Consider the following 22,418-nt stretch of genomic DNA (forward strand, 5'->3'; position numbering starts at 1 on the left):
CTTTTCCTTCTCCATCCTTCCCTTCATCCCTGCTGCCAAACAACGCTCATAGGGACGACTGGCCTTTCATCAGGGGAGAGTGTATGTGGTATTGTGTGTATCTGTGTGTCTCTTCTCGCCATAATCATTTGAAAAATGCACACGCAAATATTGCAAACAGGCTTCAAAGACAGGATTATCGTTGAGAGCCTAGAGAGGGAGTTAATGTCACTCTGTACACCCACGACAGCAGTGGCTGCTCTGTGTGTTTGTGTGTGAATGCATGTGTGTTGTGTACAGATATTGAACTTGTACATACGCCCACAGTTAACTGCGTATGTAGCATATGTGCATCTCAAACATTTGAGTGTTTTTGATGTGATAGAAGTAGGATTAAAGTGTGTAACTGTGTATACAACGATCTGCAAATGTCTTTTATGTGCAGCCTACTCTCTTGTGTGTCTGCATGCTTTTATTTTACATCATGAAGTCACTGATGAAGTCAGTGATTTCACTTGCCATCATCCTTGTTTGTAAATTTGCCCCTTGGCGTTAAGCACAAAAACCCCCACTACACAGCATGCTGCCAAGTTCTGCCACAGAGACTTTGAACTACTTAATCATTTTGAAATTGAGAACAAAGGATAAAACTTTTGCCCATTTTTCATTCATAGTTTCTTTTTCGTTGTTTGATTTGGTGCCCCTAATACCTCTAAATCTTAAAATCAGTCCCCAGTCTGGTAGAGTTGTTACTGCACTGCAAAAAGTACCCATCTTAAGAAATTATTTAGATTAGAAAGTACTAATGCTAACATTTTAAAGATGTTCCTTGAATAATTTATTTTCTTGATGAAACATGAATTGATATGTCTTTTTTTAAAGATCCTGAACTGAACTTGAAGATTTCTGACTCAGATCAGAAACATGCACATTTATCTAAAACCACAGGCATTTGTTGCCACTTGTTTTGAGAAAACACAGATTGGAAGATTGAGTATGAGCCAAACAACTTAACCGTTTTTGCAGGGTTCAGTGGCTGCCACTGAGCTGCTGCCAAGGTCCTCATTTACCACTGTTTATCACCAGCCCGCTAACATCATGTCCTGTGGGACGATAAATGGCTGGACTCCAAAGAAATCCAGCACATGAATCACCTTGTTAATGACAGAACAACACAGATAGCGCATGGTCACATGTGAAGTCGCACGCTGCGTGAGTTCGCCCTTCATCACGTGTGCTGCTGCCTTCTCTGACAGGTGTAAATTGTGTCTGCAGTTATCTTGGCGCTGTTTGTGTTGTTGTAGAAATCACCGTGGACACTTGACTTTGCATTACACTGGGCCTTGTTAAGGCTGCCATGACTGCTTTCTGATGTGCTAAGAGCCGTGTTGGCTGTTTCACAGTGCTCTTGGTAAAGTGCTGTTGATCACACCAGCTAAACTTGACAGGCCAATTCCTCAGGGAAGGAAGGAGAGAGTAAGAGGGTCGGGAAAGGAAAAGAGAGAGTGAGAGCGACAGAAAAATATAGAAAGGTATGGAAAGAGAGAGAGAGAGGAGAAACCCAGACAGTATGATGTATGCAGACTATAGCAAGTACTACACATTTACTGGACAGGTACTTGTAAACAGAAATCTGAATGTTTTCAGTGGTAAGTGGTATGTAACTAAGTGTATTTACTCTTACTTAAGTTTACTTGAGTATTTCCATTTTTATGTAGTTACTAGCAACTTTCCTGAGTCAGATTATTAAAACAATATATAATCAACTAATAAATCATAATGTATTATTATTGAATTATGCTACGTGGCTAAAGTAATTAGCTCCACCTTTCCCAGCTGCAACCTTTATGATGTTTACACACTTAAAATGCAGTGATATAATTAGTATATATATATATTAGTATAATAAGTATTATTCTGAAATGGGCCGATCTGCATTATTACTTTTACTTTTGGGACTTTAAGTATATGGTAATGCTAATAGTTGTGTACTATTGCTTAAGTAAAGTTTTGAATGCAGGAAGTTTACTCGGTCTAGAGTATTTCTACACTGTGGTATTGCTACTTTTACTTAAGTATAAAATCTACTTCTTCCAGCAGTGTGCATTTCTGTGAGCATAAAAAGAACACACACACACACACACACACACACACACAGACACACAGGTGCACATTTACAATACAGCCAGGCTTGCACACTAACAAACACATTGTACAACCATAAGCAATCACACACAAATAATTGCATCTGTGATGTATAAACCTTACACAGTCAGACCTGCCTGAAATCTTTGCACACATGCACACACAGTAATGTGATGATGGCCCACCTTGCCAGCCAGGTTTGCAGACAGGCTTGACATCAATGCGGACAGGTACGCTGTGCAAGGCTCTCTTCTGGCCGCAGTCCCAGGCCGTCACCTGGATCTCGTACTGCTGCTGGCGGTCGTAGCTCAGCTTCTCTGTGTTCCGGATGTTACCTTGTGCGGAGAAAAGAGTCACTCACGGTCAAAGTCAACCCACATAGCCTTTTTAAGCAAAGTCATTATAATGTGTGGAGGAAATGTGGATCTCATAATGAAAAGATATTGCACATTTACTGCCACAAATCACATTTGTAGTTTTAAGATATCAAGAGCTAAGAGAGAGAAGAGATGGTTTATAAAGTTTAGAAAATGTCACCCATAATGTACATTTGGTGAATGGGTGACAGGATTGGGAAGTAAAATCTCCTTTCCTTTGTCTGGAAATAGGCTGTTCAGAACTTAATTCACAAAAGCTGATGTACAGTGGAATGAAGTGAAGTGAAGTGAGGTGGTTCAGGAAAGTACAATGTTTTTGTGAAACATTTGACCACAAACCCCGATCTGTGACTGAGAAATAGACTGGCTTCCCTCAGTCATCAGAGATTTGGAGCCTTATGGAGTCATAAAATGGCTGTGTGAGCTTTTACAGCTAAACCAGCTTTATTTTGGCGTAGTCACAAGGTGCAACATATACGTTTCCATTCATCGCTACACTCAACTTTCAAATGTATTCTTAATGGAGCTGCTCTTCAGTCTGTTGACTTCTGTTTACTGACTTTTATGACTTTATATTATAGTGTAAACTATGGAAAGTGCGAGAGTTAAGGATAAACTTTAAGCTGCCTTGAGGAAAATGAGTAGCAGCAGTTCCACTCAAGTGTGCATCAACTGAATCGTGTGTCTTCAGAGTGAGTTAATAGATAACACAGAAGCCTTGTGCATGCTGCTTATCTGCCTATACACTGTGTGTGTGTGTGTGTGTGTGTGTGTGTGTGTGTGTGTGTGTCTCTGTTTGCTTAAAGGAGTAATGGGTATTTAATTTTAATTTTAAAGCATCGTTATATTTCATTGTCAAATTAACGCTGATGCCTTAATATAATCACTGTAACAAATGAGATCATGGTTGGGATGACAGGTAGCCTTTATCTCTCACATGTGCTTTGATTAGTGCTAATGTTTTTCAAAATTAAGACCACGTTTCCATTAAACCCCTGTTGCTTCCTGATGCAGTGAAGATACTGGTACTTGACTTCCCCTCACCTCACTGCCTGGCGTGCCAAATACTGTATGTTTAAAGGGATTGTGCCCTACCATTAGCCCTTTAATTGTTCCACAAGCTCTAAGTCCTACACCTTGTTTATGAACTTCTTAAACGAGTCAAAAGGAGGTCTTCACTAAATGCAATGGCTGATGATTATAGTAGTATCAAATAGAGCGAATTAAAAATGGTCAGAAATGGGTGTTCATCACTTACTCCACAGTAATAGATGAATAGGAATCAAGACGGGTGTATCTAATAGCACTGAAGGTACCTCCACCAATAAATGGGGGTTGCTACTCAGCCTGTGGAAATAGTTGTATAATGTCCTCTGCAGCTTTGGAGGGATCTTTCTAAAGTCTGAGAAAATAACCATGATGACGTCACTTGGGAAATAAAAGGAAAGAAACTTTGGCCTCTGCTGCATCGATGCTGACCACTCTTTTTTAAAGTTATCTCTCTTGCAGGTCCCTTGACTTAATGGAAGTACAATACTGCTAATAACAATACTGCTACTAACCAGACCTCTATTAGGGCTTACACCCTCTATTAGCATTACAGACCCGAATCTCTGACTTAACTGTCTGCAGTTGAGTTGCATTGTGGGTAATGTAGGTGCCAGGTTTTGACAAGAAGAACAATGCATGGAATAAAAAACAATGATATCTCTGGTTCTGCTGCATTTTGGAGCCTTAAGAAAACCGGTAGTTCAAACATGAGCTTTAAATATTTCCAACACGTCCTCATACCTAAATGTCAAAATAGGTCGATTGTCACTTTTCCCAAAACGACATAAGATCGTTCCCCAAAACGACTTATTCCCTCAGTATCGTCATGCAGCCACTAGAGGTCGCAGCCTAACAGTAATGGTAAATATGGGTCATAATAAGTCTTGGTCACTCAGGTCTTCTGACCAGGGCTTGCTGGTCGTTCCTCGCACTTGATGAAAAATAATAGATGACCCTTGTAGTGGTGATCCATATTTGTATAGCGCCTTTTCGACCACTCAAAGCACTTTTACACTACATCTGCATTCACCATTCATACACTGAGCCTAAGTGCTCAAACAGAAACTAACATTCACACACATTGACACTGGCGGAACAGCCGCCCGGGGCAATTCGGGGTACAGTATCTTGCCCAAGGACACTTCAATATGCAGCCTGGAGGAGCCGGGGATTGAACCTTCTGGTTAACGGGCAACCCGCTCTACTTCCTGAGCCACAGCCGCCCCAAAATGGTGGCTCCCACACTTTGGAAAATTCTTCCTTTAGACATATGTTCTGCAATCTCTGTTGGTGGTGTTGGCTAATTACCAGAGTTTCAGGAGCGAGACCACACATCAACCACTTCATCGCCAGCATTTCCATAAATACCCACATGTCGCAGCTCCTCTTCTTAGCTCTCACATTCTGCACCCCTCCCCCTTCCATAAGCTGTATTTCTGGGGAGGACAGTCTTTCTGTTTCCCATGAAATACATCCAATTTTATTTATTTATATATATATATATTTTTATTTATTTTTTTTTTTTTCTGGGTACCTAAAAGAAATCCTGCCTTGTCTTACAAGCCCTTAAATTCGAACACTGGCCTGAATGTCTGGTTTCTCTCTGATTATTCTGCTGGTTACAGCCTTCTTCTATTTTCAGGTTTGGGTCAAGGTAGAAATAATGACAAATTGCTGCCAAAGTCAACATGCAACTTTTTCAATCATATGCATGACAAGTCCAGTTCATGTGGACTCATATTTGTGCTTTAAAATCAGTCCATCAGATTGTCCATCAAATTCAGCCTCTGCCATATATTTATACTAATATATCAGAATTATGTGGCAATGATTTTGCTCTGTGGCACTCAGCATCTTAAAAGAGACAAATAACCTGCTCGTTTCTACAGTACAATCAGTATCCAGACCACATGCACTGACTGAGAGCCTCCTGCCTTTTTGGTAACCGCGACCCATTTACCAAGCCAGCGTCTTTTCTCATGCTGAGCAGAGTGCATGAAGAGAGTTCTTCTGCTCCTAATGTGTCAGTTAATATTTGATGAGTCTTCTACTACAGAAGGATGTCAATGCTATACACGCAGCCAGGCCTGGGGGGTGTACATATCATTAAAAAGAGACACTATTGGCTCTTATTGGCTGCGTGTTGAAACATAGCAGAAATGACTTATTGCAACTTATATTACAACCCAAATGCTTATTAAAGTTTATGCATTGTAGGGAGAGAGGTGCAGAGGGAGCTGAATGTTGATAATATGTTATATTTGAATGCAAGTGTGTGAGTGGGAGGATTAGATGTAATTCATGAGGAAGGTTTTGTTCGCCTTCCCGTCCTCCTCATCGCCCATCTCCCTCTAACCTTGTTGAGAATGACTTCCCTCCCCATTCTTCCCTTTACAACCTTCCCATTTACTTTAAATGCACATCATTGTCTCACTGTTTTGCAGCCTCATCCCATTTCAGTGTTTGCTGCCTCATCTGTTGTACTGCTCTCTACCTTTTTTCACAAGTATGTATGCACACTGAGACACTCACACCTTTCCGCATGATGGAGGTTCCTATTCCCGCTCCTTCAATTACTACATCAACTTATCTGTGTCAGCAGGCTGTGCGTGCTGTGACTGCTGGCAAGGGTGGCCAGCTAGTAAATGACTACTTTACCCTCCATCTTGCTGTCTCTATTTGCCTCTCTATCATATGGGTGTAAACACACATACACACACACACACACACACACACATAATCACAAGCTAACCATGTTTGCATCTGTCTTCACGAATTCCCTCTATCATCCCTTTGTAATTACTATCCAATTTTACCAACTAATGCTGCTTAGCCCTCCTGGTCTTCTCTAAAGGTCAAGGCCTGCATGAAACTGTATTACTCTTATTTTAAATAAAAGACGAATACCAACACTGTCTGTGTCTTAATACTTTCCCTTACACCATGAGTGCATTGTTTCTGCTGAGGTCACAAATACATAGTTTAATTTATTTTAAAAGCACTTCCCAAAAGCTGTTGGGCATTGCAGTTTTAGCAAATGTTGTTCAAACAGGAGGAAATGGCAGTGGTGTGTAATTTTATTGTTTTATAATAGCCAGGTAAGCAGCTCTGTGGACGGCAATGTTGGTCAGTGAATATCTCAACAACTATTGTCAGTTTATCATGAAATGGAACATAGACAGTCTAAATTGGTCCCTCTGATCACCAGAGGATGAATCCTAATGACTTTAATGATCTCCTGACATTTCATCTAGTGTCATCATTAGGTCAAACATTTTATTTGTCCAATACTTTTAGTTTGTGACCAAATACCAGCAAAAGATATGACATTCCCAACAGCCACAGCTGTTCTTTGTGTTTAGTCATAATTAGCTCATGGTAACATGCTAAAATGGTGAACATGGTAAATATACCTGCTTAACATCAGTATGTTGGCATGGTAACATAAGCGTTCAGCTCAAAGCCCTGTTATGCCTAAGTATAGCCTCACAGAGTCGCAAGCATGGCTGTAGAGTCGATTTTTATAGGTGACTCTCTTTTCTTGGTGTATTCAGTCATGGTGGCCATCACTACCCACTTGTTCTCATTATCAACATATTGAAAAAAACAACAATATAATTGTCCGTCTATCAGTATTTCTCAGTTCCCTACCCTGTATATGGCTGAACCCCAGGCCCACTGGTTCCTGTAAATCTTTACAAATGGGTCGCAAATATACAGTATAATTTAATGGTCAAAAGTATCATTTAAAAGCTCAGTAATTTCGGGCGCTGTAGTTTAGAAAATGTTACTCACATTAGAGTAAATAGTGCAACTGTTAGGGACTATTTTCAGCAGCAATAATAATAATAATAATACACATGTGGTGTTCTACGAGTATTTGGGGCAGCAGGACGGTGCATGTGGGACTGAGTCTGACTGAAAATAAACATTCAAAGTAATGAAGGAACATGTGACCCATTGCAACAGTGTGGCTCACTGATGTGTTTTAAATAGTTTTTGGACAACAAAGGAGCTCTGTGGCACAGATGAGGAACATCTATCAGGATTTGACAAAACAGGAAACACTTGTAAGAAGTTGGTTTTGGTCTTTTCATGGGAATTGTTGAAAATGGGAAATCTCCAGTACATTTTTCTGTCTACTTCTCTCCCTAAACCTGTCATAGCACTTACTCTCACTCTCACAGCCAACCCTTCCTTTCCTCTGTCCCTCAGGTGCTCTTGAGTTCAAGGGCTCTCAAAGCCTTTTCCTCAGCGGTCAATGGCTGAGCGAGACCCCTTCAAATGGAGAGAGAGAAGAGAGAGTCTGGCTGCAGCCTCCCCCTGTATCATTCACAGTGCAGTTTGGCCCTAACCTTATCCACTCAGCCTTTTTACTGCAACACCTCAGCAGTGAGCAATGTTTGGCAATCAGCAGCAACAAAAACCTAAACAATAATTTCCCTTGCATCTACAGTATGTCTCCTAAAAAAGTGCCAAAGTGCAGAGTTTTTAGAAGAGCCACTAGAGCCAGTTGTATTTAAATAGCTTCTGTAATTGTGGTAATAATCTGTTGAAGTCTATATTCAAGGAGTACATTGTATCCTACTTGACTTTGTGTAGGTCTTTTTATGAATGTAATACTAAGGGCAAAGCTCAGTCCTCCATCAAACTAGGATTGTCAGAATGGACTGTAGAGGACATGAAAGTGGAGACAATAACAAATCTCTCAACAGATTTGTGTGGGTATTCCTCTTACACACACACACACACACATAATTTCTGGATCTGTGTTAATGAGTAATAATAAAGTATAATCTTTATTTGTAACGTTCAAGAGCCGAGTTACAAAGTGCAAGTGGTAACTCACTAAAGTCAAGTAAATGTGTAAAGGTATGTGAGAGTGTACATAGATTTTTTCTTAGTATTTATCTTTGCCAGTGTGTGTCTTTCATGTTTGTGTGTGGACACACTCTTCCATGATTTGATTTGTTCAGACTGATGGCTCTGTGGGCAAAGCTTGACTTTGTCCTTGGAAAGAGCAAAGAACACATTTTATCCTGGGGAGAGACATCTGTCAGAGTATTAAGTTTTGCAACCAGACTGCATGCAGGTATTTGTAGTATGAGTGTATGTCCTGTGGCTGTAAAGTCAATCTGTGTGCATGGATGGGATTTAGATCACGAGTACCACTGTGTTATGACAGAAATTTGTTTTTACATTTTCTTTAAATAAGATGGTGAGCAAAGGGGGGGAGAAAAAAAAACTTGATTTGGAAGATGTTCCTGGACATTAGAAATTACTGAAGTAAGTACAGCAGACTTGCGGTTGATGTGGCACGCTGAGGGAAAGTGGGTACAACAAAAAAGTGACAACACCACAATATAAAACTTGAATGGCACTAAACATGATACACTGTAGGTGAGATAACAAGGTTTCTTTGTGGCATGTACTAACCTCTTCCATGTTAATATCAAACCCAGCACAAGGTGGATGCTTTTAACAAATCTTTTCCTATCTTCTACTCACCGTTGCGATCTATAGCGAAGGGTGTGTTGGTGGTGGTGATCTGGTAGTTACAGATCTGGCTGTACTGTGGGGAGCAGTCCTGATCAGTGGCCTCCACCTGCAGGATGCTGTCGTAAATCTTGCCCTCTGTCACTGCGGCCTGGTACTGGGGCTCCCGAAATACTGGGGCAAACTCATTCACATCGTTGACCTGAATGTGCACCACCGCCCTGCAGACAATAGGGGCAACAGAGGGGAGGAAAGTGAAGATCAGTGTAGGACAGTCTATCTGCACAGAGTGTAACTGCTTAAGACAGGTCGCTGCAACACCCATTTCAACTGTTGTACAAGATGAATATATTTTCAGCCATGTCTGTCTGACAGTCAGTCCGTAAACCGTTTGCTCCAGACTGCATTATCTCAACTATTAGATGGATTGGCGCAACATTTTTTACAGACATTCATGTGCCCCAGTGGATGAATCCTAATAACATTTGTGATACTCTTCTACTTTTACTATAGTGCTACAGTGAGTGGTGAAATCAGTTATCTACTACTATTACTACAGCAGTAGTTGTCAGCCTCTCAGATGACTGTTTGGATAGTTGAGGGCAGAGTTCACTGCTGGTGATGAATTACCGTAGTTTGGTAACCAATAATCACACGGTGCTTTGTGTAATACATTGTCCGACCTGACCCACTGGATTGCTTTATGTTGCTATGGCAAAATAATCTCCTGGATTTCATTACCAACCATAGCCATGTAAAGTAGGCACAGTTCTCCAAGCGCACTATGTTGCACCAATTCATCATTCAATAAGTGAACTATCAGCAGTAGGTGTTATGTTAAGTCACACATAAGTAAATGTTAAGTTACACATGATAGGCCATTCATTACTTCAAAACGTCTTCATCAATTCTCTCTGGCCAGAAGGCAACAGATTCCATAATCAATTCTTCGATTTACTGACTATAAGCAGTGATGGATGATGACGGGACAGAATAATACAGTTTTAAGCTTCAAATGGCAAATACAAAGCAATGCCTTGCTTTAAGACACTAAGGGGCAGAGATGAGTATGGGGTTTATGGGATTAGCTGGTATGGTAATGACAGTGAAATTATCCTATTAAAAAGGCTGTAAATATCTCTCCAACATGTGGTCGGCTGGAGATGGAGACTGGACAACAAAGAGGGAGACAGTGCGGAGGCTGAGCCCAGGCAGAATGGATTTTCACACTGCCTTATCTCTCCCTGTCACAAGAGCACAAACATTGGAGACCATTTGTTTTTAAGCTTTTCCACACAAACAGATGCATAGTCACATAGTTTAATACAAAATAAGACACACACAAACAACAGAAGTAAAAATACAAAAGGGACAAAGATATAGGGGACAGGCAGCGGTGGTAGTAACTAAGTGCATTTACTTAGTGATGTCAGCTACATTTTGGACTTTAGCATTTTCATTTCATACCACTTAAACTATGACTGCACTATTTAATCCACTACCTTTCTCTGACAACTATATTACTGTTTACTTTAAAGAGTAAGCTTTTACATACTTAAACATATGATAAGCCTCTAAAATATGATGTATTGTTATATGTAGATGAGACTACCCAACTGGACACTAGCTCCTGTATGGACTCAAAACCTAAGTGTCAGTATGCTCTAATCCTCCAAATGCCCAAGTTTATAAAGAGGTGGAGTCCTGACATTTACATTTATTCACTTACAATTGCTATGTATGTCAGAGGTCAAACGCCTCTGGAGCAACTAGGGGTTAAGTGCCTTTCTCAGGGACACATTGGTGGAGGTGTCACAGAGGGGAATTGAACCTGGGTCTCTCCCACCAAAGGCATGTGTCTTATCCACTGAGCCCTTACCACCCGATGTCAGACTTACTCCACACTGTATTCCTAAATGTGCATGCATTTTCAGTTCTCCTCCTTTAAGACACATATATACAAGTTGATCTCACCTTACATGCATTTAATGCAATTCTTTTTAGATTGCTTTTTCTTAAGTATTCATAATATATAGTAAATTATTTATGATGGCATCTTTATGGAGCCCTGGACCCAAGATAATGTAGTCTTGTAGGTTATCAGAAGTAAAATAAAAAAAAAACAGAAAAAAAGTAGAAAATTCTTTCCCCTTGACCGACAATCAATTGATAAAATAAATTAAAACAGACTATAATAATTAAAACGTATCTATTTTACTCTTTTGACCTTTCTCCAGCTCATTTTATTTTAGATGTCCCTCATTTTCCTCTTTTTTTTCTTGGCACACATTTAATAATAGTCCCTGTTTTCACTATGAAACATTTGCCATTTACCTCAGCACATTTCCAACTGTCCTTCAGCAGATGGGCATGTCCAGCGATTGGACCTGTGAGCTGTGTGTGTTGTTTGCTGGCTAGTTTAACTGAAAAAGCAGGTGGCTAAACACATTGAGCTAATTTCATCATAAAACTACACAATCCAGGCACGCAATGTTAATCATCCATACTGTACTTCATACTGCTACAGCATCACTCTATAAACTATAACAATAGCTAATGCATTTTATCTGGCATGTTAACATTAACACAACATAACAAAAGTCTATTTGTGCTCTTTTACACAAAGTGCTCTTGGGCAGAATTGGGACTTCAAACTTACGACTTAATATAAGACCTAAGACAAAATATGTAACAATCAAATTTAAAGTTAGGAAAACTCCAGTATTATTCATAAAAAAAACTAACCTGCTATATCAGGAGGACTGTGTGGGTCTGCCTTAGTCAGATTTACAGTGGCCTGGCAACATAAATCTCACAGCTGACTCTGACTCGCAGTGTCAGGAACAATTCCTGTGCAATAACCCATTAACTTTGTCTATAATCAGACACCGGTTTACTGGTTACCATTTATTATTTATTTACCATTCTCTATTTCATTGCTGTTCATACTGTTATATGTGTCTGATTTTATTTTATTATTGTGTTATTGTAAGCACATCGTGAGCAATGTACAATCCTGAGTCAAATTCCTCGTATGTGTACACATACCTGGCAATAAAACTGATTCTGATTCTGACATCTCTTCTGTTATAGTCAGTGCTTGCTCTTCCATTCCCTGTGTTTGTGCTGTTTGTCTCCCTCGCCCTCATATTTCTGTTTTCTGTGTGTACGTGTATATACCTGGGCGTGGGCGCTCTGGGTCCTTCTTTGGTTGTCCAATCTCCTACACACCTGTGATGTACATCTGCACTTGAGACTCATCCCAGCAATCAAGCTCTAACTCTAGTTCATTTAAACCCTGTTCCTTCATTCCAGTCTTTGCCAGATTGTCCATTCTCCCATGTGGTATTCTTCTGAGTGTTGTGTGTCTGTGGAAGCTCGCTGCCTGCCAGTGCCTGTCTCCATGCCTTACCCATGTGTTCCCCTGCCTGCCCAGCTCTCGCCAAGCCTGCATCTCTAAGGCCTCCAAGCAAGACCTCACTACTGCGCATTTCTTGGAATTGTAATAAACTGAATTGTGTTTAAAAACACCAACTAAAAAAAACAAAAAAACAATGTGGCAACATTATTCATAGTTAGAAAAAAGTTTTTCAGGGACTTTAAAGAGTCTAAAACACAGGTACAGAATACACAAATGAACATGTATATGACAGTGATTAATCACTGGGCTTTAGGTTGGGTGGGATGTTAACGGCAATGCTAACAGCAGTGAAGATGGTGATAAGAAGCACTGACAGATGATGGCAGCACCAGTGTGTGCAGTAAATCCCTCAGCCAGCCTTGTTTTGTCATATTAATGACACTCTCATAAACATTACCCCCCTGCTTTGCCACACTCCCCAGCGATGAGGGAGCCAACATATGTTCCACTCCTCTGGGGCTTGTATGGAGAGGCGGCTGCAGTGTGTGTGTGTGTGTGTGTGTGTGTGTGTGTGTGTGTGTGTGTGTGATTGTGTATTTATGCACAAAAATGCATAATATATAAATGCGATAATTGTAAATATGTCTCATTGTGAGTGTGCATGTGAGTGTGTGTTTCTCCGCTGATGGCGCACATCTGGCTGAAACAGACGCCTAGTTCTCTAGGGCTAGGATGTTTGCGTGTCTGTATGTGTGTATTTGTGTGTGTTTTCATGTTGTTGGAACATTGCCAAGCTGAGCCCATGGCCGCCATTCCTCCCTATGACAGGCCTCAGCTCATAAGCAGGAGGGCCACAATGAGTCAGAGTGACACAGAAAGACAGTGGGGGGTTGAGTGACCCCATGGGCGCGAAAATGATCATAACACCACTAAACAAAGTGGATAACAACCAGAGCCACGGGGATGGCTTCTTTAAAAAAAAGTCAAAGGTTAAACAAACAACATCACCCCAGTGAATGAGCAAATCAAATCAAATCAATGACCTGATTTTCACTCTGCAGTGATTACAGACTAAAGTGTGTGATCACATTGTAGTGAAATTGTAGTGTAAAACAGTACCAACACCAGGTTTAAATGCAACCAAAATGCAAACTGACTCTCCAGAGGACAAGCATACAGAATCTACTTTAGTATACTGGTCTAAAGACTGACCAACACTATCTCCATCCAACATCAGTGTGCTACATTTTGCTTTACATTCACCAGATCCACTGCTCCACTTAATCAAATTATTCCATATAATGTAAACAGTTCACAGTTCTGTGCAGCTTTTAGTCCTCATATTAACTTCTGCTGAACTTTAAAATAGATATTTACAGAAAGACGTAGTAGAAGTAGTCAGGACCAATGTGGGGTACAGTGTGTTTTCCAAGGACACTTCGACAGGAGGAGGTGTGGATCACACCACCCACCTTGTGATCCAATGTCCAACCTGGGCCCTGCAAGTTCAACAACAGGATTTACTTTCAGAATCTGGTTTCACTAAAGCTGACAATCGCGATCGGGATAAGCGGTCACACAAAGCTGCTTTTCAAATCAGTAAGTCAACCCAGGGATTCCCGATCCATCCATGAGACATGGATAAGTCTACAGGTATGTTTTACAAACAAAAAGCAAACTATAATATTAGCTGACACATGCAGTGCATGTGTTATTATGGCGTGTATGACAATTTTTGCCTTATTCTTTCAGCTTGGCCACGTGTCAGCGATTCCACATTAAAAGCCTAAATAAGTGGTTGTTCTAACTCATTTTCAAGAACTTTACATCACTTAAAAATCTGATTAATTTATTAATTCTAATTACCTTAAGGCCACAGCGTGTCTCCCTCGCTGATTTTAAGTGATTTTAAGTGAATGTAAACAGCAGCAACAACATGATAATGTGGTCATCATCCTCATAAAAAGTCGGACTTTTGGGAAACAGGTTCCATCTTGACAGCATTTGAGCACAAAGTATCATAGATGTCAAACAGAGTCCCTCCCCAGAGTCCATCGCTGACAGCTCGAAAACTGCGCGTGGAATGCTCGATACAGGATGTTGAAAAGCAGGAACACATTTGGGCACAGCAGTCTCTGATTTTTGTTTCTTCGCCAACCTGAGTCCCATTATGTCTAGACCAGAGGTTTAGGAGCAGCCTTCGGTCCAAGCTGGTCCAACATAGCTCTGATCCTGCTCTCTTTTCTATCTCACAAGAGACTATCTCGAGGCCTCAAGGTAATTAGAATTATTTTTTTGATTATGTTACTAGAGTGGCTCTGTAGCATCACAACATTTAGACTACTGAAAACTCCCCCACATCACCTCTACCCACATCGCAAAAGGTGGGGTGCTACATGACCAGTCTTTATAATTCAAGATAGCTACTAACTTAAATTAAACACATTCATACTACACCCTAATTTAATAGGGCTACCAAACAATATGCCAATAATAGCCTCACATAAGAAAAATAAAACCCATTTATTTTAATGGCTGCAACGGGCTGTGTGAAACGGACTTGGGAGAAAGTAAAAAATATAAAACACATTTCAAAGCAGTAAGTAGGCTTACTGTCACATCCTAAAAACCTACAACATGTACTAGCCTACAAGGCTTTAGTAGTCTACTACAATCAGTCTCTGTAGGACGATATCGCTATACAAACGTTTCTCCGCATCACCACAGCAAACATAATAGCAGCTTATAAACTAGTCTGTGGGATCTCCTACAGATGGTGATGTCATTACCCAAAAGAGCTGATTAGTCAGTAAGAGGTGCTTTTATAGAGTGGATCTGTTATCTGGAACATAACCTGCTCCGGGAAGAGGTTAGCCATTCAGAAGTTACCATGCCGATATTCCCGGGTAAGAAGTGAGTCATCGTCGTGGTCCTGAAAACCCAGGGTTAACCCTGAAGTTGCCTTGCTAAACTCAAATCTGAGAATGTAAATTGAGACTGCAGCTGATGTTATGTTGTCTTTGCAGACAGATGAACAGATCTGGAAGTGGTTTTAAACTTTAATTTGCCGTTCTATGTCACAAAAACATAATTTGTTTTCAGCTCAGGAACATTCCTTATTTTTTCACTTATTATGCTGAAATGCTGAAACATGCTTCATTGTGCTTGCATGCTTCAAGTTGCTTAGACTACTGTAACTTTCTTTTCACCGGGCTAACTAAAATTTATTTAGAATGCTGCAGCCAGGACTTTTTTAAAAAATAAATAAGTACTAATTACTGCATTCAACCGCACTGGCCACCTGTATGTTTTACAATTGATTTGAAAGGTTTTTTTAACTTGTTTAGAAAGATTTTACATAACCTAGCACCTTTTCATACCTAATCAACAAAATTTGTGTAAGTGCAGTGAGTTAACAATTCATCAGTGTCAAAAACACTGTTTACAGAAACAAACCCAAATGTCCTTTATTTAATAAAAAGACCTGAAAAGATGTTTGCAGTCACTTTTAAAGGATGTAAATATCTCAGTGCATGGCAAACAGTGGAGACACATTTCTGTGCCAGGTGTGATTTCAATTCAGTTAAATCATATGCAGACACAATCAGATACCAGCTGCATGTTAATGCCAGGTTAGTATTGTTCCGAGCTTATTACATATTCATCCACACTAATTATTTATCAACACTCAACTAAACACAGCTTCTCAAACTCAAGTCATTATTGAATGCCTCCCGTGCACACACACACACACACACACACCTGCACACTCGCACACCCAACCCAAAGGCAAAGGACTCAATTAATCTTTGTCAAGAATTATCTGAGAGGTTGAATCATCAATTTCCTTGTGTGAGACTAGAATGGAAATAAACAACACTAACTATACCAATGGGATCACATGCACAAGCCCGACACAGGATGGCAACCTCATCAATATGCAAGGAAATCACACATCCACATTGTCTAACACCCGGAGGCAGTAACAGAACAGTACTCCATGGGGGCTTGTGAAATCTCAATACAAGGTGATTATAATGGTTATCCAGTTAAAAGCTCCATTCCCCGATCATGCTAATCTAACACCAGATCGTACGAGTCTAATCATTGATGGATGGCTTGGACTATCATGCCACAGAACATAGTTTTCAACAGTGTTACTAATGAGTTAAAGCTGCAATTTGCAATGTACGTAACCACTTTTAGAAAAGATTATTTTGCGATTTTGAGAACATTTCCGTGCGATAAAATCCTCAATCATCATGTCCATTTGCCCGAGTCTCCTGACAAACTTCTAAGCATTCCCAATGTGAGGCGACATCAGATCATGGTTTGACTTTAGAATAGGAACGGGTGTCACTTTCTTTCGTCAGGTAACTCCAGCAGACAGAACAGATGGTGCAGTTCCTGGCGGTGCATATTCATAATTGAAACACGGAGACTATACTGTCCTATTACATTATGTTAGCTGAAGATAAACAACATATTCCTAAACTAGATGGGGTTTTTTTTCTTGCCAGGAATAATAATCACGTCAACTAACAGGTTTTGACAGAATGAGGTTTCACTCATATTAGCATCAAGTGTGACAAGCGTGAAGTTAAGATTCTTGGTAGAATAAAACGCTGACACATTGACAGGGCTACACTGTCTGTGTGGAGTCCCCTGGTCTTCTCATTGCAGAAATGTATCATGACAGCTTATGCTAACAAGGCACAGCTTTTGTCCCACTTCTTCACTGTGACTTTTTTTGGTTAATGTTCAGCGTGTACTTATGGTGATTGTTTATGTGTTGGTGTGCATGCCTGTTTACGAGTTGGTGATGAGATGTAGAATCAAGCCTATCTGTCCTCATCTACATTATTTGTCTTATTTATATGTAAATGTAGGTATATCAGTGTGAATTTGACTCAGCATTTGGGATTTGTGTGTCTGTGTGTGCATGGCTGTCCTTCAGCTGGCTGTTCGGTGGGATAATTAGCCACTCCAAACTGCAGTGAGGTTAGGACATGCAGACCTCTAAGATTCACTAATGATGACTTTAATAACTACTGTGCTGCCAAGCACAGAGCGTGTGTGTGTGTGTGTCTAGCTACACAGACATGAGAAAACATCTGTGTGTCTATTTACATCTACATTTTCTCAACACACACATTTGCACACACACAACCTTTGGGGCACCTAACCCTGTTGTGAATGTGTTACCCCCCTGACAGCCTCCAGGCACTTAACCCCTGGGCCAGTGTTAAGTACACAAGTTGTGGTTAGGTGTGAGTCCTGGGAAGGATTATGAATATGACATGCTTTGTAAGGCAGTGAGATGTCCCTTATGCCTAATTACTCTTCAGCAACATCAGAAACTTGCACAGAGCAAGGTGTGTGGGGACTGGTGAGGCACAAACAGTACAGAGAAACTTCTAGTCTTCAGATGCTAATTAGTGAGATTATATGGTTGTTTTTCAACTGCACACACCCCAAAGGCTCAGTGCTCACATCGTTAGCTACACTGGTGAGCTAAAATTTTCAGAGGAACAATGTCAAGTATCAAGATCTGTTTGGTAATAATGTTTCCCTAAGACAGTAGTTCCTAATCATTTTTGCATGTGACATCTCATGAACTTGAGGGGTCCTTGAGTAGGAATTGTGAGTGGCATGTAACTTGAACAAGGATGTGGGGGCTAACTGGTTGAATTTAAATTGTTTGTGCTTCATGAATGAATGCTTCATACAACTAATGTGCCGCTATAGTTAAAATAAAACTGACAGTAAGAAACAACATTTTTTTATCTTATTAAAGTTGTATATGTAGGTTTTTAATTCAATTAATCACTTTTTTTTATTGAATATTTGTTAAATGGTTATAACCTCACATAACAATTAACCACACACCTGCTTTCCCGGTTGATTGGAACAGCCACTATGTTGCTTCCTATCTGAACAAATCTGGTCAGATCTTCCGCGAAATCCATTGGTTTACATAGACTGTGATAGGGCTGTGCCCAATTATGCTCTATCATTTATATCATTGTGTCGCAAATTCCACACTTTACCAGAATATTTTGGTAAGGGAACGGCGCTTTGCACCGTGGTGAAGTTAGCATTACATTCGAATTCGACATCTATTGAACGTCCAACGTAAAACAAATATCCAACTTATAAATAAGCCTGTGTTTTTTTTTGTCTTCTCCACATAACAGCCTACACTACTGTTGCAGCGATTAAATTGTTCAGGATTGTTTCTTAATTGAGTTTTTAAAGCCTTTTTCTTTATTTCTTTATTAGGTAAGGCTACTTTAGAAAAATGTTTGCTCCCTGGCGCATTTTTTGGAGCATTTTGTTTTAGTTAAATAAATTTTTTTATTTTTTAAAGTGACGACCAAGCGTCCAGCTGCCAACAGTGAGTCAATGATCAATTTAGCCTCTCAAATCAACACTTGACAATAAAATCCATATATATAAAACATTCAAGCAAATCACAATGTGAATTTAAATGTGTAGGCTAGGGTTGGGTATCGTTTAAAATTTTACGATACCAGTACCAAAACCAGTACCATTAAAGTAATAACGATACCAATAGAGTACTTCATTCGATACCTTGCATAAAATGCCAACTGTTGAAACCATAGTAGTTGAACCACTGAGCTGATCGCTGCTCAGTTTACTCAAAAAAAGCGTTTATTTGATGTGATGGAACGCAGTGATCATTCAGTGACAAGTAAAAAATGTACAGAGAAGTGTTAAATGACACCACAAGATGAAACCAATAGAAAGTCAAGCTTGTGGTGATAAACTTGACTCGTAGTCAACAGGTGTCTAGCAGCATGAATTATTATTGCACAGTGTCCAGCAGCAAACCGTATATTGCGCATATTAGTAAACAGTGTATTTAACATTGCCACTCCTAATTACTGTGACATGCCTGAGGGGTTATCATGCTGAGGCGATCTCAGAGTTCAGTAGCTTTATGGCAATTGGGAAGAAGCTGCTTAACTGTCTACTCATTGCTGTCTTTACAGGTGGCAGAGGAGTTGATTGCAGAACCCTCCAGATGTGATTTGCTGTGTCCAGCTCTACAGGAGAGAACAGCTCCAGCTTCCAGCTCTTCAGTTCCTGCTTTGCACAGCCTTTTCTTTTTACTCACAACACCTGAACACAACTGATGTGAAATTATGACACTGGGTTCTTATCAATAGATTCTATCATTATAATAACTCTTACAACAAATTTCAAGTCATACAAAACTACTTTTTAAACTAGGAATCTGACTAAATTAATAATGTAATGACAAATGTGACATTGACTAAGAAGTTATTCTGTTTAATTATCTGCACACTGAATAACTTTGAAGCCCTGTACGAGATGTCATTTATTGTGACCTCTGAGAAGGTCTTGTGTGGCTTTCATTGTATAAAATGCAAAAGTGCATTCGATCAGCTCTTAGACCTCAGAGTTTGCAAGGTCACAATAAAAACCACCTAGTGGGATTCATAATAACTCTGTGCAGATCATTCTTTGTTTCAGCACTTACCCACAGGAGGGCTTGGATGTGCCCACATTATTCTGTGTTTAAAGTAGACTTATATCAGTGCAGCAAACAAGGCACTCTTCAGAAACTTCAGGCTCTATTATACAGTATATGGGTGTATGCTGGGTGTATGGCTCCTTATTTATCTTAAAGTATAAGGTAAAAAGTAAAAATACTCCTGCACACACATAGATACACTGCATAATTACTTTTCAACATTTCATGTGAAACATGTTTGGGAGTATTTTCACTTTTCAACTTATCCTAGACTGATGTTCTTTAGCAAGAGTTCAGCTTTAATGTTTCATGTTTTATCTGTGGTATATGATTGGCTTTTCAGTAAGTAGTAAAGACAGAGAGTTTTAAATGGACCTATAAAACAAATATGGGCAATGTTTAAAACTTAAAGTAAACAGAAGGAGAGAACGCTTTTCCACGTCAGTCCACGCCAACACGATACAGACTTCCACAAGAATAACAAGGTTTCCAGGTCTCTGCAGTTCTCTGGCACCAGTTGGGACATCTGATCCACAGTGTGACTCTAGGAGGAAAATGTGTAATAAATGCTTCAGGTGATGAAAAATATAAAGTAAACAATACAGATTAGTCTTTAATTAATAGAATATTGTGGTGAAATTAATTTTCTATTCTATTCAAAAAAGTGAATCTTTGATATATTCTAGATTCATTACACAAAGTGAAGCATTTCAACCCCTTTTTGTTTTCATCTTGATGATTACGGTTTACAGCTCATGGAAATAAAAACTCTAGTATCTCAAAATGTATAAACATTTTAGAATAAATACATTTCTGTATTATAAATTATACAGAAATGTCAACTGGAGAAGAGCTCTCTAATCAGCTAATTAACTCAAAACACCTGCAAAGGTTTCTGAAGCCTGTAACCTCTCAGTCTGGTTCTGGTGCTTCTTTTCCTCAGTATTCAAATTTTTTGAGATGCTCTTCTAAAAGATGCCTCAGTGTTTTAATTTTGACAGCACTATTATGTCACATAAGTGGGAGAAATGGAAAAAGGGAGACAGTCTTTAACAATTTTATATCAGCTGTCAAGTGTCCTGTAGCCAAGTTGTCCTAGTAACATTACTTACAGTTTAAGCTTTGAGTAGCAGACGTGGAGCCGTCAGATCCTCAACTAAAATCTTGTGACAAATATAAAAAGTACCTTTCTCTCTCAAGTGTCCTATTCCAGACAATAATCTCACACAGCCCTGCCGTCAGCAGCAACGTTACTCAAAATAGTGGTGTGGGGAATTAATTAACGTGATAAGAGCCAACGTTTTACAAGTTATACAGCTTCCATCATGTGACTAAGGACTCTACCGCTAACTTATTATGTTTATTACAAATAACACAATCAGGTGACGTCCAAATAAACGACTCATAACTAATGTTATGTTAAAATTGTTAGTTTGAGCTGTAAGTAAACGTTAATGTAATTAATAACTGATTCATAGTTAACTGTTAACGTTGGTCTCAACAAAATCTAACATTAATGTTGCAAAATAACATTGCCACATTTATATATTATAAAGCATTTAAAACCTTGTTAAGTATAATGTCAATAACAGATATGTGAGTAATTTTAAAATATTCCGGTGTCTTACCTTGAGCAAGGCGGGAGTGGTTTCAGCAACACGTCACCTCAGCTCCACCCACGATCTGCCTCTTTGCCCATTTATGGTTATCCGGGAGTGACGCGCAGTGCCAAGATTTGTGCTTCAAAACTACTCTTCAGAAACCAACGGGTGACGTCATGGATAATACGCCATTTTTATATACAGTCTATGAGTGATACCCATCCCTAGTGTAGGCTAATATCACTACCACAGTAAAAAGGCATTTTTGACAGGCTGAGGGACAGCTGCTGCTGCTGCTGCTGCTGCTGCTGCTCGAATCTGTGTGCAGAAATACAAACGGACTATAAACCTACATTCTAAACAAATAGGCTAATAATAAAAACATGCAGGTTGTTTTACCTTACACCTGGCTATGCATCAAAAATCAAGGCTTCACCATAGAACATCATGGCCAATCCCAAAATCCAATCCCAAACGCAAAACGATCAGCCTCCTAACATTACAGCCAGAAGCAAAGCCGCTTTCATACAGATAGTCGATCCCACAAGAAACACATAAAAAATATCTGACAAAATGCCGCTTTCACTCATATAGCCTACTGAATGAAGTAGTGTATAATATAATAATGTGTGCATTCACTTAGCCATCTGGTTTTCCGGAACCAGCAGCATAGAAAAAGACCATTACATATGACACAACATCAGCATGCCGCTGTGTGTGCACGTACGCACACACCGCCAGCAGACTGTGTCTTTATGTGTCAGTGTAGAAATTGTCTTTTTTTCTGTGTTTTATCTCCAGCTACTCATATTTTGTTTTAATTGATGACTGTCTAAAACATAAAAAGGAGAAGCCTTATATGTATCGCCCTGATGCCCGGCCCCAGG

The 22,418-nt window shown here is 39.7% G+C and overlaps 1 protein-coding gene across 1 annotated transcript in view; it reads right to left on the bottom strand.

Moving 5' to 3' along the window:
• The window catches only part of LOC119883318 (calsyntenin-2-like), a 277,990-nt gene that overhangs the window by 94,356 nt on the left and 161,216 nt on the right, over positions 1–22,418 (bottom strand). The window contains exons 4-5 of the mRNA XM_038693908.1: positions 9,060–9,268; positions 2,310–2,459 (exon numbers count right to left, since the gene is read on the bottom strand). Coding sequence (XP_038549836.1) covers positions 2,310–2,459; positions 9,060–9,268 — 359 coding nt within the window. The remainder of the gene's footprint in view (positions 1–2,309; positions 2,460–9,059; positions 9,269–22,418) is intronic.

This window comes from Micropterus salmoides, unplaced genomic scaffold (assembly GCF_014851395.1).
Source record: "Micropterus salmoides isolate LMB-PRFRI ecotype aquatic unplaced genomic scaffold, ASM1485139v1 Ms_hic_scaffold_3, whole genome shotgun sequence".
Classification (NCBI taxonomy): domain Eukaryota; kingdom Metazoa; phylum Chordata; class Actinopteri; order Centrarchiformes; family Centrarchidae; genus Micropterus; species Micropterus salmoides.